Source organism: Gymnoscopelus microlampas, assembly GCF_963454915.1.
Source record: "Gymnoscopelus microlampas genome assembly, chromosome: 15".
In the NCBI taxonomy this organism is placed as follows: Eukaryota; Metazoa; Chordata; class Actinopteri; order Myctophiformes; family Myctophidae; genus Gymnoscopelus; species Gymnoscopelus microlampas.
The window spans coordinates 7365434-7384597 of NC_139952.1; the positions used below are offsets into that span (position 1 = coordinate 7365434).

Sequence of the window (19164 nt, forward strand, 5' to 3'; positions counted from 1 at the left end):
AAATAAATCCTTTATGAATTAACCACTTAAGCCGTATATAATAGTGAAAATAGCAGATCTACAAGCGCACAATGTGTCGTGATGCAACACATTGTGAGCTTGCAGATCTGCTATTTTCAAAACACATGGCAACCCCGTCAACCCCGCCCCCCCATCCAAATACTGTCTGTCTGACTCTTTGGGAGGGTTGCACGCAGCGAACGCCGTCTCGCTGGGTTGAGCTGGCTGCTTCATCAATCTGTGCCGCACATTCTGGTCCTGCAAGAACCTGTGTGAATAGATAGATAGATGAACGCGTGAAATGTGTCCGTCTCTCAGTTTGCTTTCGTTTTCGGTTTGCGTCTCGAAACAAACACTGCTGTTGCTCTCGCTTTTGGTTTGCGTGTCGAAAACGTCTACAGCCTACTACACGAGAGCCTCGCGCCAGCGACTAGACGGAAGGGTCGCGTAGCGACCCGCACCTCTAGTTTTACACATTTGAAAGCTTGTGAAATGGGACTTTCTGCATAATGAGGACTTTCTACTTTTGGTACTTTAGGTATATTTTAATGCAGATACTTTTGTACTTTTACTCAAGTACAGTTTTTAATACGGGACTTCAACTTGTAACAGAGTATATCTACATTGCAGTATTGATACTTTTACTTAAGTAAAACATGTGAGTACTTTTTCCATCACTGGTGCAGAGTGACAAACTTCGAGAGTTGGGTCAGAGTGATCACAGATCACACACCTGATATAAAGGTTATTCATTAATTCATGAAAGATAAATTAATATTACATGTACAGCTACTATACCAAGTGTGAATACATTGCGATTCTAAACAGCGGCGCACACACACACACACACACACACACACACACACACACACACACACACACACACACACACACACACACACACCCTCCTCTGCCTGGGCGGGGAGAGAGATTGATATATACATGCCGGTTCAGTGTTCCTCGTGCCCGTGTGAGACCCAGAGAGCAGGCCAGAATGATCATAATCACACACACTCGGTGTGTCGGTGATGAAGGTTATTAATTCATATGAAAGTCTGTTGTCTGTCTATAGATTTAATATTTGTTTTTGTGGGTGTCTATTTAGCTACGGTCGGCCTCAGGCGTTCAGTGGTCACATATGCTGCTTTTACATCCCGCTCCGCCCGGTGAGAACTGGGGACAGGGGACCGTGTGGCAGGTCTGTCTCCTCTCCCCCGGGAGAGTTGGGGTGGAGGCAGGAGCCTGTCACGACAGAACGCAATCGGTTTTCACTGTTTCCACAACTTGTTGGTTATATATCCTTATATTTCAGTCCATGTATGCCATGTTCATGCCAAATCATCATTAATATTACATATACAGCCGTTATTTAAAAAAAAAAAAAAATAGTGGGAATTCCTCCACCTCTGTGTCTGCTGTTAGATATGGGTTGACATTTCTTTGGCTGAATGAGCTCAGATCATGCTGTGCTCTGATTGGCTAGCCTAAAAGCTTTAAAAAGCTGAAGGCTAGAAACCACTTTATAAAGCTGCTTCAAGAATGAGGTCTAGAGAAGCCTTTATATTTTAGCTTTAAAAAGCTGATATAAAAATGTAAAAGCCGATTTGCATAGAGATTATATTGAAAATAAAAGCTTATTCATTGCTTTGCTTTTCTTGGTGTGTATGCAGCTTAACACTCGATTCAGGCTGTGCCACAACAATACCGCTTGTCCTTGTATTTTAGTTATGAAAAAAGTCTTGTTGAGAGCAAAATGAACAGCCCAAGGTATTGTAAATGGTGCATTTATATAGCGCTTTTATCCAAAGCACTTTACATAGATCGGGCTAATGCCCGATCTATGTAGTTAAGTGTGCCTGCCATGCAATGGCAAAACACTTGTAATCCGCAATACTTAATAATAATAACATTATTTATTTAATGTTCTTCCTGCAAAATTTGTTCCTTAACATTTATCTGTGACCCAGAAAAAGATGTCCGCGACACAAAAATGGGTCCTGACCCATTGTTTGGATAACACTATTCTACATCACAGTATTTTTATTAAATGACCATTCTGTTTTTTTAAATATTATTTTTTGTTAATTGACTACATATAATCTCTCATTTTTATTTTAACTTTTAGGTGATAAACGCACCTTAAAATTATCTGCTTCTCTGGCTTATATTGAAAAGTCATGAACGTTTGAATTTTGTTGGTTAAACAAGATTGTTTTACCAATACAATTCTTCCAGTTTCACAGCATCCAAAAGCCTGGGTACACTATTGTGTATCTATTGCTGTCTAGAGGCTTCCAGTGATGCAGGTCAGACAGACAGACAGACAGACAGACAGACAGACAGACATGCTGAATTTGTTCTTCCTCTTATTTCAGGTGATGACCTCCATCTGCCAGAGATGAGCATTATACTTCTGGGATATAAAACTTCAGGGAAGAGTTCATCAGGAAACACCATCCTGGGTACAGAGGAGTTTAGGTTAGAGGAAACAGCTCAGTGTGAGAAGAGACAGGGAGGCGTAGCAGGGAGACAGGTCACTGTGGTCAACAGTCCAGGATGGTGGCAGAATCACCGTCTAAAATCCACATCTGAGCTGATCAAACAGGAGATAGTTCTAAGTGCATCTCTGTGTCCTCCACCACATGTTCTCCTCCTGGTTATAAAAGCTAGCCACTCATACAAAGCCGATTATGTTAAATCAGCAGAGGAGCACATGCAGCTTCTAAGTGAGAGAGTTTGGAGTCACACTATACTACTGTTCACCAATGGAGACCGTCTAGGAGATAAATCCATTGAGCAGTACATTGAGAGTGAAGGAGAGGCCCTGCAGAGGCTTGTTGAGAAATGTGGGAACAGATATCATGTCTTCAACAACAAGAACAGGGGTGATGAGACTCAGGTCACAGAGCTGCTGCTGAAGATAGAGGAGATGGTGGCGGGAGATACAGGGAGATGTTTAGTGATAGACTTCACCTGAGTGATAGAAATCTTTAAATTATTTATGTATATATTTTATGTAGAAAACAGGGGGGAAAAGCAGATTAACCCATAAGAATTGGTCCGCGACCCAAAACATGGGTCCCGACCCACTGTTTGGAAAACAGTGCTCTAGATCCATTATGAGAAAGTAAACCTGAACATGAAGAACCATTCACTAAATAAAATGGTTCTTTGGTAGGTGATGGTTCTTTGTAGAACCATATAGCCTTTTAAAGAACAATTTCAGAACCATTCTTTTTCTGTGTACAGGTATTTTAACATGAGTGGAGGAGTGGTTCACTTTGTACATAATGTACATTATATGTTGCATTTGTCATATTTCATTTCCATGTTTCCCACTATGGTGGATTTTCCAGTGGAAGATGATTTCTACTTGTGTTTCAATTGAATGAAGAACAATCTGTGCAAAATAATAACCAATTTAATTCCTTGACACGTTTTAACTTTTATGAGTTTTGTGAATTGAACTTTTTGATAGAGATGGTATAAGAGCCATATATTTGATTTGTGTTTTATTATATTACTCCGTTCACTAGAGGTCATATGGTGAAGGTCAAGGCTCAAACAATTTTTGACTGTGCTCTCGCTCTGTTTTTTTGGGCTGTATTTCGTTTTATTTTGTTTGTTTTGCGTTTTACATTAGGAGTGACAGACAATACCCTATGTGTTATATATCTATATAAATAAATATGTAATTATAAATTGTATGGAATTGACTGGACATAGTTTTTTTAACAGCGCACATCTAAACAATTGTTTACATCAGCAGCCAGTATTGTTTAATATAGACGGTGTCATTACAGTGGGCTTGAGGAGACAGGATAGGTTAGAGGAAAAACTAGCTTGTTAGAAATAATATTGCTTTATAAATACAGTTGCAGTTTAGATTTGATCGCTTTCATTCTGTGAAATACATACATCTATACTGAGGATCCTTGAAATTAAAAGGTTTGAGAACCCCTGCTGTCTGTCTCTGACACCGAACACAATCAACATCACATCAGTTTAAATGTTGAGGAGAGTGTTGGTAATGTTTAATTGGTTCCCATAATGCATCACTCCATTCTGTGGTTCAAATCTAGTACACAAAAACAAATAGTAATTTTCTATAAATCCACAAGGTGGCGGTAGATAACCATTCATTTGAATGTTATGGGTAATTGATTGTTTCCTGCTCTCATGTTTGCTTCCCATTTTACATATATTGTAGTGTCATGGTTGTCCAAATTGGGAAAGGCAGATTATATTTAAGATAAGATCTCTGCAACAAAATAAAAACCTCCATGTCTGATCTTTATACTATACATTTGGTGTGTTCATAACTCCTGACACACAAACAAGGAGTCTAGCTGCCTTCCAGGGTAAATTGCAGGGGATTTTTTTATTTTTTATTGTACCATAACCACTTAAAGATGATAGAGATTTGACCTGGCCAAAGTAAAACAGCTGAGAATAACAATGCACCTCCATGGTTTGTGTATTTAACTCATACACAAAGTATGTAAGTACAGTAACTGTTTTATGATGGTGTGTTACGTGTGTCAGTAGTGTCTATGGAAGAGTGTCAGAGAGTGGCAGTAGTATGTGTGTATGTCAGAGTGGTTCTAAGAGTGTGTGTGGTTATTTCCAGGTGCTGCCTATATCTACTGAGTGCTGGATGCCAATCATCAGCCCTTCCAGTGATTGGTTGGGGTTGCCTACTTAAGAGCACCAAACACCTGAGGATTTTGTCAGAAGTTGCAGTAGTGCTGTCCCCTGCTCGCCTGCCATATTCTTGGCTTGCTATGTTTATGTAATTTGCCAGGCCCTATGTGTATACTACTCAGTTAAAACTTCATTACTAAAGCAGCTTAACACTGTTGTGGAGATGGTACTGTGGTGCCAGCTTTAATAATTCATTGTCAAATCATGCAAATCTAACACAAAAAGAGAAAAGAAATGGTCAATAAAAAACGGACAACCTGTATGTGACAATCCTTTATTCCCCTAGACTATAGGATTGTACATGGTTGAATAGCCTGCAGAGATGGGTACAATTTAGGAAACCTTCATTCATTTAATTACTTACCAATATTAACATGATTCAAAGTTTCTCGTGAACAACATAGTGATACTGACTCAGTGTTGTGTGGAATTAATTGTTCTTTAAGCATTATACAAACCTTTTCAACTGCAACAAGACATAATTGTATTCCAAAAAAAGAAACCATTAAATGCAGTCTTACTTTGAAATTGAGTGTCTTCATTTAGTTTGAATGGATTAAGAGGCAGTATGTTATCACTTTGTCCACTTGCAGTATGTTTACAATGAACTAAATCATTATAACAGTAGACCTACAACTAAAATATGACAAGTATTCAAAAACATTTTCGAGCAAACCGAAAAGAGCCTAAAATAACTCTCAAATAACTGTTTTGGTTGCTGTCCACTTTGTACAGCATTTCTTTAGTATAACATTTATATTATTGTGTGTGTGTGTGTGTGTGTGTGTGTGTGTGTGTGTGTGTGTGTGTGTGTGTGTGTGTGTGTGTGTGTGTGTGTGTGTGTGTGTGTGTGTGTGTGTGTGTGTGTGTGTGTGTGTGTGTATATCTTTTTAAATAGGGTTACGGGGTTAGGGTTAATATATATATTATATTATATAAGTGTGTGAGCCGAGGTCCATCTCGGCTCACACATTTGCATTCCATGTACCTGCTTGAGTTGACCCGTAAGGGTCCATTTGGTTCACATTTGTACACTCTCGGAGTTAAGATTTTACAGTGCAGATTGGGGCTCCAGAGATTTAGAAAATGTTATCTAATGGAGGTCTGTAGCCTAATACATATCAAACTGGGGGGTCCATGAACTTAAAAGGTTTGAGAACCACTGATCTAGACTCACAGACCCTATTATAGACAGCTCACATCCTGCAGAGCCACGCCACTGAAAGAAAATTCACAATTTTTAATGCCTATCCTCAGTGCATCATCCCCTCAATATAAACAGAGAAATAACACCAGACATGGCAAGCAGCAGTTGCAGCAGCAGCAACATTATCATTCTCGTTTATTTTTAGTCGCGAGCCGAAACGGGAACGAGGCTGATTACGTTTCTGAGATTGACAATTTTATGCTGGCAAATTAAAAGAAGCCTTTGAATTAGTCACATAATTGTACGCCCATCTCCCTTTAATGGGCTTGTCAGCAGCGCTGGCTGGCTGGCCCAAACACCACCCCCCCCCCCCCCCCCCCCCCCCCATCACACACACACACACACACACACACACACAGCGCGCACACACGTGCCCGTGCGCGCGCACACACACACACACACACACACACACACACACACACACACACACACACACACACACACACACACACACACACACACACACACACACACACACACGTGGCCCCCAAACAGCCCTATCTCACAGCCCTATATAGCGGGTTTGGGGGGGAGGGGAGGGAGCAGAAATGAAATGTCAATCATATTAACATATTATAAATGAGTAAATTAGTGAGTAGCTCATTGTCACAGTTAATCAGCTCTGATGTGTCACCCATGACCTGATGGATGGATGGATGGATGGATGGATGGATGGGTGGGTGGGTGAGGGAGAGGGAGGTATAATAAAAGGAGAGTAGTGGGAGAGGGAGTAAAAAGAGAGACAGCCAGTGAGTGTGATCAGCCTCTCAGATGTGTAATTATCATCATCAGCTGATGACAAACACCAGTGATTCGTCGTTTCTTTGTTTGTCTGCCCGTGGTTCCTTCTTTATTTATTTCTAACCACAACCCTACAGCACGGTGGTTCTCAAAGTGGGGTCCGGGGACCCTGCAGGGGTCCTTGAGGGGTTTCCAGGGGGTCCCCAGCAAAGTGAGTTACGTAATAGCATCAAAATCAGTTTGATCACTTTAACCCTATTTATACATTGGCTATTTCCAAAAGAATCTTGAATGAAATGTGACCAAAAAAAATAAATATTTTAACTACACAAATCTTGTATGGAGGCCCCTCTCTCCAAATATTTTCAGATGGGGGTCCGGGGCCAAATACATATTCATTTGGGGGTCCATGACATGAAAAGGTTTGAGAAGCACTGCTCTAGTGTTCCTATTCTGGGGCTGAACATATCATACACCTCTGATTCTCAAAGTGGGGTCCGGGGACCCACAGGGGTCCTTGAGGGGGTTCCAGGGGGTCCCCAGCAAGATGAGGAACAGTTTAACCACTTATGCCCTGTTTTATACTTATTATACAATACATCTTTGTAGATCTGCTATTTTTGCATTTTTTTTGCTATGTCTACCTCTAATGTCATCCCCAAAATATGGACGCCAGGTTAAATGTTGTTAATTAGACTATTATTTCACCAGCTAGAAGGTCATCTGATGAGAGGATGTATAAGAATGACAATTCAGATCACAGGTTTCTCTCTTCCCACCTATTGTACAGAGTACAGACAGTTAGAATTCTGCACTTAATCTAATCTAAACAACAAACATGTCATAGGTCCATTGCACCAAATATTTTCAAATGGGGATTGGGTCTGTCTGTCTGTCTGTCTGTCTGTCTGTCTGTCTGTCTGTCTGTCTGTCTGTCTGTCTGTCTGTCTGTGAAACAGCGATGGAGCTTGTATCACGATGAATCTCACCCACTTCTTTACACCTGTGAAGTTGAGTTGAGTTGAACACTCAGCAAAAATACACGATCCAATGTAGTTATTATTTAGTCACAAGCTCTTGTTGATACTTTTCATAAAAATTCAACCCACACATTTTTTAATTCACTTAAAAGAATAGCAAATAGCAAAAATAGCAGATCTACAGCTCACAATGCGCCGTGATGTGAGCTATTTTTTGTTACTTTTGTGAGGCATTGTAGTACGACGTTGAGCAGAGCATTAATTTACGAAAAAATGCGAAAAGTTTAAATATCCGATATGAGGTTTGAGACATGAGACAGGAACTGCCCGATAATAATGTTCTGTCTGTCGGTGAAAAAATGGTTTACAAAATTGTGGGATACAAATTTTAAGACACAACACAGGCGCGCAACTATGTATCAATCAGACACAACTCAAATTCTAATATATTTGTGGGGACATGAGGCCCTCACAGTATGGTAATGCAAGTACACACACGTACACACGCACGCACCCACGCACGCACTCGCACTCGCACACACACTCGCACACACACACACACACACACACACACACACACACACACACACACACAAACACACATATACACACACACACACACACGCACAAACGCACACATCCTCTTTCACTATACCGTTTCCCACCATGGGCCATGGGAACTTGACTCTAAATCAAGGCAGAAGTCCCTCCAGTTGGACCGTTCCCTGTTAGCAGCGGCCGGCATGAAGAGGCTCAGAAGAACGCATGTCCATAAATCACGTGACGCTCGCCCCGGCCCCCTATTTATGCCCCTCAGCCACGACTTTAACAAGAGGAAGCGGTCCTTGAAGCAATATCCTAAGTGCCACTTCACTCTGCATCCCCCACCCCCCTCCCTACACCCCCCACCCACCACCACCACCCACCCCATCCCTCAGGAGGGTTCTGATTGTGAAGTGGGAGATGATACTTCAACTAGAGAGAGAGAGGGAGGGAGAGAGAGAGAGAGGAGATGGGGGATAGAAAGAGAGAGAGAGGGGGGGTGACAGAGAGAGAGAGAGAGAGAGAGAGAGAGAGAGAGAGAGAGAGAGAGAGAGAGAGAGAGAGAGGAAGAGAGGTAGAGGGGGGAGAGCACAGAGATTGGGAGAGAGAGAGAGAGAGGGAGAGGGAGAGGGAGAGGGGAGAAGGGAGAGGGGGAGAGAGAAAGAAGAGAGAGGAAGCGAGGGAGAGAGGGGGAGAGAGAGAAGAGAGAGGGGGAGAGACAGAGAGAGAGAGAGGGGAAAGACAGAGAGAAAGAGAGAGAGAGAGAGATACCAAGGCACTCGCCCGCCCGCCGCGTTTCCTCATCTCTAAATGTATCCCGTCAGTCAGAGATGTGAGAACTTCATTTCTCTGTTCATAATCAAACTGCTCAACCCTAATCTGACCCACTCATTCTGCTGGAGCAGCAGCAACAGTGCTATTACAGCAGAGCTTAGAGATAGTGGTTCTCAAAGTGGGGTCCGGGGACCCCCAAGGGTCCCTTGAGGCACAGTTCAATCCCTGTTTTATATTTCGGACATTTCGGGCTATTTGAAATTAGCCAATCTACGAGGTCACAAATTTGTGAAACATACCAAGTCTGGCCAAGTTGTGCCTGAAATTCAGTTTTTTTTCCTCAATAACGTCAGTTCATTAAGTTTAACACGACTGGTAAAGGCACTCACAGTGTCACATCCTGTAAATGCATGTATGGCAACCGCAGACTCACGGATGCTTTATCCCAGAGCACAGCCGAGCTTGTGTATGTCCACGAATCCTGTACGTTTATGTGTGCCACTATTTTGATAGATGAGCCAAAGGATATTTTTTTGGAAGACCGAACAGAGAACCATGACATCACTGACAATTACTAATACAGCCTTTGCTCGAGATTCATCAGCATGATGTGCATCTAAAACGAGACTTGCATCTGATGAAAGTTGTGGGGCTTCCATCCAGCTTGTAACATTCATCATCATAGATCACATACATTGTCTTGTTTGCAAGCCAGAAACTTGATGAGACTTGACTTGTTGTCACTGCTGCACAATAACCTCCTCCTGGATGGTACAGCCTCCTGAGAAGTTCTTGTATTTGACGTGTCCAGTTAGAGCTCCACGGTTGGATCTCTCAAGATCTGTGATAGACAGCAACATAAAATCAATCCTCTGACTGTGCATCCCCTTCAAATAAGACCATCTGCAAGTGTAACAGAGAGGTCCTCTGTTACAAATGTTGCACATATATGATAACCCAGAGTTGATTTAATTGCACAGCATATTGGCACTTTAGTCATTTGCACAGCGGATTTTGCACAGTCCTTATTTTATTGTTTAATACATTGATTTGTTCCCTGTTTGACTGAGATGGCCCCTCAGCTAAAGTTCCACCTGGGGAGACAAAGTGTTTGACAACTATGATGGGCAGGTGTAATGTGTGTAATAGGTGCAATAGAGACGAGGTGCAATATGGTTGGGAAGTGCAATATAAGTCTTATTGTTGAGGTCTGAATGATTGAATGCCTAACAATTGCCTGTGTGTTTCAGCATGATTGGGCTGGACCATATCAGGATAGCTGGGGGGGTTATGACGTGCTGGTGTGATTGAAATGATGTTGTAGTATGAAGAAGGAATTATTGAATAACCTGGGTAGTTAATTGGAGTAATACTTGTGTGTTTTAAGGCTATTTATATTCATGTATTTACTGTATGTATGTTTAGTTAGGTATTTATTATGTTTTAGAAACACCCCTGTCGATGGTGCAGTCTAATGGTTTAGTCCATGCTCATTAGCTCCAGCTGGCTATAAAATGCTGCTGCCATTTTAGAAGCGAGACCCCACCATGCTAAGGTGTTTCTCCTAAATGTCTTTTGTCATGTTTTGTGAATAAATACACCTTTGGGTTAAACCCTACTACGAGTACCTCTGTACTGTTCCAGCCGCTAACACAGCCCTCTTCACAGCAAGGCAGAGCTTGTTGATTGTTGCAAATGTCTTGTTGATTCCATTCATCTTCTGTATCAAATGCATGGTGTCAATGATACACGCTGACTCTCCTGGAATTATGTTCTGCAGGGGAGACGTTCTTCTCTATTTGTTTTTACCCAGAGTTCCATCAGCATTGGCCATGGCCCCGGGAGTGTTTCTCCTGGTGGACAGGAATCTGCTCTGACAGGTTCAAAGCCTCAGTGTGGTGCATGTTGGTCTATCATGTACATAACTGCTACATATGCTATCCGTATTCATATTGTGTATATTTATTTGTGATTAGTTGCGTCTATCCTGTATTTTTCTTTTCCGCTCTCATCTCTCTCCACAAAAGTATGTAGAGAGAGGAAGCGGACGAAGCAACATAATATCACCCACGTCTTTCCACCTGTAAAGCTTTGATGTGACAGTAATAAGGCTGATTGTGATTGTGGTCCACAGTGTCTGTTCAAACAGTAGGAGACTGACAGAAAGGAAGGTCCAGGGTGTGTGTGTGTGTGTGTGTGTGTGTGTGTGTGTGTGTGTGTGTGTGTGTGTGTGTGTGTGTGTGTGTGTGTGTGTGTGCGCGCGCGCGCGATTGCTATAGAGTGTTCAGTACTGCAATGTAGTACTCTGTTACAAGTAAAAGTCCAGAATTCTAAATTTACTTGAGTAAAAGTACAAAAGTATTGCCATCAAAATATACATAAAGTAGCAAAAGTAAAAGTACTAAAATGTTTGAAAATAGCAGATCTACAAGTTCACTACACGTCGCGATGCCACACGTTGTGAGCTTGTAGGTAAAAAAAAATAGGGCTAAAGCGGTTAATGTACGTTTTTATAATGTAATAATGTATTTCTGCAAAGTAACTAGTAACTAAAGTTTTCTAATAATTGTAGTGGAGTAAAAGTACAATATTTGCCTCTGAGAGGTAGTGGAATAGAAGTAAAAGTATTGAAAATGGGAAATACTCCAGTAAAGTAAAAAAAAAAAAAGTGTACTTAAGTACAGTACTTGAGTAAATGTACTTAGTTACTTTACACCACTGGTGTGTCAGTAACACAAGTCTCCTCATCTCTCCGTCAGGAAAGAGAGGAACGAGAACCCATTCATTAGCTTCAATTTTACAGCGTTCCAGTTCCAATTTTGTCAGCTCATTGCATTGTTTCTTCACTTCCAATTTCACACGTTTATCCATGTATCCTGTATGAGTTCTCTGTTCTGATTGAATTAAATTAGTATCCTGACCTGAAAATGTATTTTTTTTTGTTTTGCTAAAGTGCCAGAGAGAAGGGTAGACCTCCTGTTACTGAACAAACACTCTATAGCAATTATTTATATCACAATATAGAGCTATCTAACTTTACACCAGCTTTTAGTAATATAGAACAGGGGTCTTCAACGTTTTCAGGCCAAGGACCCCCTAGCTGAGAGAGAGATGAAGCAGGGACCCCTACTCTACATTGTGTAAAATTGTGTTTCAGATTCAACTTTTTTTGTTTACATGGTCGGCGTTGTGAGCTTGTAGATCTGCTATTTTTGGCTAAAGTTCTCCTCAGAAAATGGATGCCAGGGTTCAAGTGGTTAAGGTAAAATAAAAAATCCTATCGCACAAAGATTTGGCGGACCCCCCTGTAGTAACTCTGAGGACCCCCTAGGGGTCCGGACCCCCTGTTGAAGACCCCTGACATAGAAGATAGATTTCCTCACAGGGATCAATCAAGCTTTTCCCAGCTGAGGTCTAGTTAAGATGCCTCTCCAATCCGTGCCTTAACCTTTTCTCGATTTTAATCTAACACATCATATAGTTAAAGTAGCGCCATGTAACTTTCCTCTTCTACCCCGGATTTGAACCCGGTTCCCTGTGAAAGTGCTGAGATTTTTTACCATTGAGTTAATAGAGCCTGCCTGCTTGCTCAGGGGAGAATTTGAATTGAATCTTGACCATCAGCTCATGAAACATGACCTTTGACACAATCTTAAATGTCTCAATAGAAGAGCAGGGAGACAAAATACAACCACCCCCAATTATATAAGTTATATTGTATTAACTAACATGCTCTACCATACAGATTGGGCAAAATAACATTTTATTCATTAAAAAGCTGCTTTAATCAATCCTAATCCCTACTCTGGGCATTTTACAGGCAAACATTCGGCCAAAATATCAGATCCACAAGCACACAATGTAATGTCTTAACTCCTACAATTCCATCACGGTGGGGTGTCCGTGTCCCCAGTTCAAATATGATTATTTTTTAGGGGGTCACGTCTCACGGCCTGAAAAGGTTGAGAAATAATTGTTGTATGAGACTGTGTTGTGTTTAGAAGGTGCCGCCACTAGGTGGCAGCCATGAACCAGCGGTCCCATTCATGTTCCCATCGAGTCATGGTGCTGTGGAACTGTCCCCCCCCCCCCCAACTTTGGGCTCCTTTTTCTGTAAAGTTGCTTGTAAATATTGATAGTTGCAGTTTTTTTTGGGGACTTCTTTCTAAAGTGTAGTTGCTTATTTAGGCTTGTTTCCAAATGTTTTAATTATTATTTAAACCAGTGGTGTGGTCTATCAAATATTGTCATGTCATGGAGGACGGTGGACCCCCAAATTAATATGTGTTTGTCCCTAAAACCCCCCCCCCATCTGAAAATGTTTTGTGCCAGGTAGCCCCGTACTAGATTTATGTTGTTTTTGTCAAAAAAAAATCTTCCAAATCTTCGTCATTTTATTTCAAGATTTCTTTGAAAATAGCAGATCTACACGCTCACAACTTGTAGATCTGCTATTTTCAAATAGCCTATGTACAGTATACAGTAGGTTTAAAGTGCTCGATCATGTGGCCTAATAGTCGCTTCTTTTTGTTTTCCTAGACCTGGCTGGTTGCTTATTTCCCGCACAAAATCTGGCAACACTGACACCCACACACCCCATAACCCCCCCCCCTCCTTTAAATACAGGTGTAAAAATACAGGGAGCCAGTTCCGTTGGATCCTCTATAGAGCATCACCATCGCCTGGCTACAGATAGACACTGTTGTGTTTTTCTTTGCTGGCAAAGCACTTTTCAAATTAAGAATAGACCGCTTGAATAATTAAAAAAAGACCATAAGCAATAAGCCAGCGCTGGAAATAGCTGCTGTTTCCTTTCCATCCTCACTCATTATTACCTTGCAGCCAGGCTGGGGATGTTATATGAAATTAGGTTAAAAACAAAAGAAAAAAAAACCCAGTCTGCTGTGAATTAAACATGCAGCCATGTACAATTAGTTCACACTTACTGTAATGCCCTTAAACAAAGCATAGAACAGCGGGTTCTCAACTTGTGGGAGCTGTGAGGATATTGCAAGCGGGACAAAACACTAAGAATTTATTGATAATATAGCATTAGTATATATATATTTTAAATTATAAAAAAAAAAAAAAATGGCAGTGGTATTTTTTTCTCTAACCACTTAAAGGGATAGTTCGCCCAAAAAATAACTTTTTTTCTATTTATTAGTCCGCTGGTCATCAAATTATTGGCATAGGAATGCCACAAAAACAAAAAAATATCCATGAATTCAAGTCTTCATGGGGTGACTAATCGATAGGGAAAAAAGTCATTTTGGGGGTGAACTATTCCTTTAAACCCTACGGTTGACCAGAGTCCCTCGATCAGGGCTCTATACTATTGCATTTTCTATTTTGTGTTATTGTGCGGAAAGCTTTCACTGAAAATAGCAGATCGACACGCTCAAAAAACACGCGGCCCACCCGCGTGCATTTGTACAAAACATACATTAAACACTTGAGCCCTATTTTATACTTTTATACTACATCCATTCGAGCTTGTAAGATCAGCGATTTTCCAAAAAGTTTGAAAATACGTATATAATTTCATGCCAGTACAGGCCTTTTAGGCTACTTGAGTATTTGTATGTACTGTAGAGGTATTTCTACTTATAACTGGAGAAAAATCTTGAGTCCTTCCTCCACCAGTGTTATTCATTCCGTCATTAAAGTCAGTGAGTATCGTGATAAATGTAGATGCTGTCATGGTTTTATGAGCTGTGTGACAACTATTAGACATCACAGATAACTCTGCCTCACCGCTGTGTGAAGTGTGTCTGTGACACTATTTGCTGTATTAAAGAATGGCAAACAGTTGTGATTGTTTTCTCCCCTAAAGCTCATTATAGGATGACACCATTTCTGCATACTCACGTCTCATTGGTGGGCAATGGACAGTTCAGAAACCTGCCTACCAACGACAGCACCGGTAGGCGGGTTTGGTCATGTCAAACAAGATGTCAAACTTTCTTTTTAATATTAATCAGAATCGTAAAGGAGTGTAAATCCCTACTCTCCTTCAAAACCACTCTAAAGGAGCACTTACAGGTGGCTGCAATTCAAAACTGGCCCCTGTAAATGTTTATTATGATGTTTTGCATGGTAGTGTATATTTGTTTGTCATTAAATGTTTCGATGAATTGAGTACAAGGAACCCAATGGAAACAAGCCATAGGCTTTCTTGGATTTAGAATCCTCTTAGCAGACCTTGTATTGAACTGTACTTTCCTGTGCTTTTCTTTTTTTGCAAACTGCTAATAAAGTATTCAATCAATCAATCAATCAATCAATCAGAATGAATACAAGAGCGATGGCTTCTATTTCAGGATGATAACTTTCCAGGACAAGAAAGGCTGTAGTTTATGCAAGGGATAATGCAGGGCGATTAACCACCGAGGCGCAGCCGAGGTGGTTAATCGCCCTGAAGGGCTTTAAATTTCAATAATGACTACCTCCCCATGCATTATCCCGCTTATTACACGGCTACTTAATAAATACATTTACCCAAAAGTAACAACAAAACGAAGTATTTCCTTGCTTACGGCAATGAAAGTATTCCATAAGTATTGGGCTGGGCGGACAAGTTCGCCTCGCAAAAACAAATGACGAAATGGAAAAAAACTCGCCCCAAAACACACTCGCCCCCCATTCTATTTACTGCCGATTTGCCTGTAATACCGCCGGATTTGCCCCGGGGCGACTGTGTTTTGGGGCGAGCGTTTTGGTATTCCCCCGTTGTTGTGCCACGATAAACAAGGAAGCGCAGTGGATCAAATAGAATGACTTCTCGGTTATTGCATCGTCTATTTCTCACTTCAAATGTTTTCAAAAACATTCTTGAGAGCAACGTTTAGTTGTAAATGACATTGGTTGTTTGTTTACATGGCTGTCATGTTGGATAAAGCATATAACCAAGCAGCACAGGTTGACATGAGCAGGTGTTCTGAGTCTCTGATTACACAGCGGTCCGTTATAGAGCTCATCGGTCATTATCCAGAAATAATGACCGATGACTGATCAATCAGAATCGAGCATTCAACCAAGCCGTGTAATAAATACGCTTATGTCACTGGTATGTTTCTGAACTGTCCACAGCCCTCCTCTGAGACGCAGAGCGACTAGACCGAAATGGTGCCATCTTACAATCTTACATCTTACAATGAGCATTAGTGGAAACAAGGCCGCAAGGACTTTCATGAACAACCTGTTAAAAGGAATTATCCTTTACCAATTATACGAATATGAGGTTGAAAATGGTTGAAATGCTCCTTTAATCCCCCCCATCCCCAGGCATTGTGTGTCAGGCTGCTATCACCAATGTAAAGTGCGACACGTAGCGGCTAGCTCCATGGGGGCAGCAGAGGTGGAGGAGGAGGCGATGGGGATTATCACGGCTGCTTCTTTGATCGTCAAGACCCCCCCACCCCCCATTACGCAGCTGATTTAGTGTCGAGCGGAGGAACGCGTGTGCACGTGTGTGTGTGTTTTTTTTTGTTGTTGCTTGACTACTCGATTTCACCGGAGGGGAGGAGGAGGATAATGGAATACGAGCTTTTCTCACCCCCCACCACCCTTTCATCACAAAAGGCCTGGTGCGCCGGCACGGGTCGCGTTTGGCCCCAGCCTGTGACCTCGCTCTCTCAATGGCCATTGTGTCCCTGCATGTCCCCCCCTGCCTGCTCCGTAGCTGGATCAGGGGGTGACACTACAAAAAAAAAGGGCCTATAGGTTTAACAGGCATGAAGCAGGGAGGTAAAAAGGTTTGAGATGCTGGGAACGCGCCGGAGGCCCTCCCGTGCGTGCGTACGTGGGGGGGGGGGCCCTCGGGGGCCCTCTGCCCCCGCGATGCAGGTCAAGGCGATGGCGTTCGTCTGAGGGTTGAAAGGGTCACGGCATGCGTTTGCGTGGACAGCACTTCTTGGTTCAGGATGAAATCATTCCGACTCAACTGTTTACGTGGACGCAAGATACAAGTAATTCTCGTCTACGTGCTGCAGAGCAGGGGTCTTCAACGTTTTTTCAGCCCAAGGACCCCTTAACTGTGAGAGAGATGAAGCAGGGACCCCCCACTACATGTTGTTTAAAATTGTGCCGCAGATTAAACTCTTTCATAGATATCATAGATAGCTTCATAGACTTGTTTGACAGCACTGTCAATGTGTATAGTGTTGTGATGGATTCATGTTAATGTGTATTTTCAGACAGTTAATTAACCACTTAAAAACTGCCCTTTTTTTCCCTCTACACCAAACCTCTTTGCCGAAAATAGCAAAGAAAATAGCAGCTTGCAACGCCTCCTGTTCCCCTCAGAAAAGGGATACTATAGGGTTCAAGTGGTTAATGTAAAAAAAAAAAAAGTTCCTATCACACAAATATTTGATGGCCTCCCTGTAGTAACTCCGAGGACCCGCTAGGGGTCCCGGACCCCCTGTTGAAGACCCCTGCTCCAGAGCATTTCATCGGAATACAACTTTTGACATTCGCAAAGTGGTTCAGAGTGTCTAATCTGCCAGAGATGTAACAAAAGAAGAAGAATTGGTTCTGTTTTAGCGGCAATTTTTGAAGATGGGCCCACATCATATAACCTGGCCATTCTGACTAAAATAAGCAGCAATCTCAGCGTCTCACATTTCTCCTGCGATCTTTAAAAAGGAGAAATATCACTGTTACAGTTTACCAAGAACTTATTCCCTCCCAAGTCACCACGTTACGACCAGACATGCGCCAAAAGCACTAATGCACTTTCCGAATAAGCGTTTTATGGTTAATACTTTACTTTTCGAAAATGTTTAAACCACCCCTTTTTTTCATCAGAATGAAAATTCCTTTTGATGAGACCGGATTGGAATATTCTCTTCCAATCGGGGTACTTACAGGAGGCAATTTTATTCAGATTATTTGTGGAATATTAAGGTCCATGTACACGCAGTCTTCCGGACTAGAGCGACCGCGGCACACACACACACACACACACACACACACACACACACACACACACACACCTATAAACCTCTGTCTAAAATCAGTGTGACTGGATTAGATTAGATTAGCATGTGTGAAAGGGCTTGGATTTAGACACATTATAGACGCTTGTGTGTGCTCGTATGTGTTTTGTTATTGGCTTAGTGAAATTAATCACTATCTCAGTCCACTGGTTCTCAACGTAGGGTACAGGGACCACCAGGGGTCCAAATGGACCCTTACGGGTCTGTAACTCTGAGAGTGTAGAATTAAATGAACACGGATGATTTTACAGTGTAGATTGGGGACCCAGAGATTCTTTTTTTAAAAGGTGTCAAATGGGGGTCCGTGGCCCCGATGCATATCAAACTGAGGCTCCTTGAAATTCAAAAGGCTGAGAATCACTGTTTCAACCCAGATTTGGCACAAACATTGGGTTAAAATTGTTCGACCCCCCCCCCCCCAATGTTTTCTGTACATGTATTGCTACTAGTGTTGATGATTTCTTGTACAGTATGTTTATTGTATGTCTTTAAATGTCTTGATGAATTGAATAAACAGGACCACAATGGAAACAAGCAGTACAGGGCTTTTTGTGTTATCCTTTTAGCGTCATTGTATAATCGTATCACTGTATTTGCAAACTGTTAATAAAGTATTCAATGAATCAATCAATCAATCAAAAAAACAGACTTGGTAGAAAAGGCATCCTTTATTAGGCCTGTTGTTGGTCAACGAATGAGCAACGTTCAGGTCATCTCCAACCTAAACAAGGGGATTAGTGAACTATGACCTACTTTGCACTCGGCACAAACAATGGCCTGTCTCGTTTTCTTTTGTTTTTGTTTTGTTTTGTTCATCTTTGAGAACAATCATATTATGAAGTTTGGATTGTTTACTATCTGTTCTTCCACGGCTGACAGCGTCTCCTTGGGGTGAAGAAGAAGAAGAAGAAGAAGAAGAAGAAGAAGAAGAAGAAGAAGAAGAAGAAGAAGAAGAAGAACTCATTTGGATCTAACATCAAACTTCAATCTATCTCAGATTTGGAGGATTATGCGCTGTGTGAAATTAATTCCGTTTTTCTTTCTTCTTTTTTTTCTGTGTGGAGCAGATGGCTCCACATGGTTTGTTTCATTCAGAAATAATTTGGTTGCCGGGCAGTCTCACACCCAAACCAAACCAGAGATCATAAAGTGTCATTTAGGGCCCGCTGGAATCTCGCCGCTTATTCTTCACCACATGACACGTTGACCCCGC

General features: G+C 41.7%; 2 protein-coding genes across 6 annotated transcripts in view; one reads left to right on the forward strand and one right to left on the reverse strand.

Annotated features, from left to right (window-relative positions):
• LOC311061566 (GTPase IMAP family member 8-like) overlaps positions 1–4920 on the forward strand; it is a 107261-nt gene extending 102341 nt beyond the window's left edge. For 3 of the 5 annotated variants that reach the window (XM_084080245.1, XM_084080246.1, XM_084080247.1), the window contains exon 14: positions 2376–4903. In XM_084080245.1, coding sequence (XP_083936371.1) covers positions 2376–2977 — 602 coding nt within the window. In that variant the 3' untranslated portion in view covers positions 2978–4903. Of the gene's footprint in view, positions 1–2375 lie in introns of all 5 variants that reach the window. The other 2 variants (XM_084080243.1, XM_084080244.1) reach the window with 2 other exon arrangements.
• phactr4a (phosphatase and actin regulator 4a) overlaps positions 1–16473 on the reverse strand; it is a 369306-nt gene extending 352833 nt beyond the window's left edge. The window contains exon 1 of the mRNA XM_084080249.1: positions 16466–16473. The gene's annotated coding sequence lies outside the window, so the exon portion shown is untranslated. The remainder of the gene's footprint in view (positions 1–16465) is intronic.
• Between the last annotated feature and the right edge of the window lie 2691 nt (positions 16474–19164).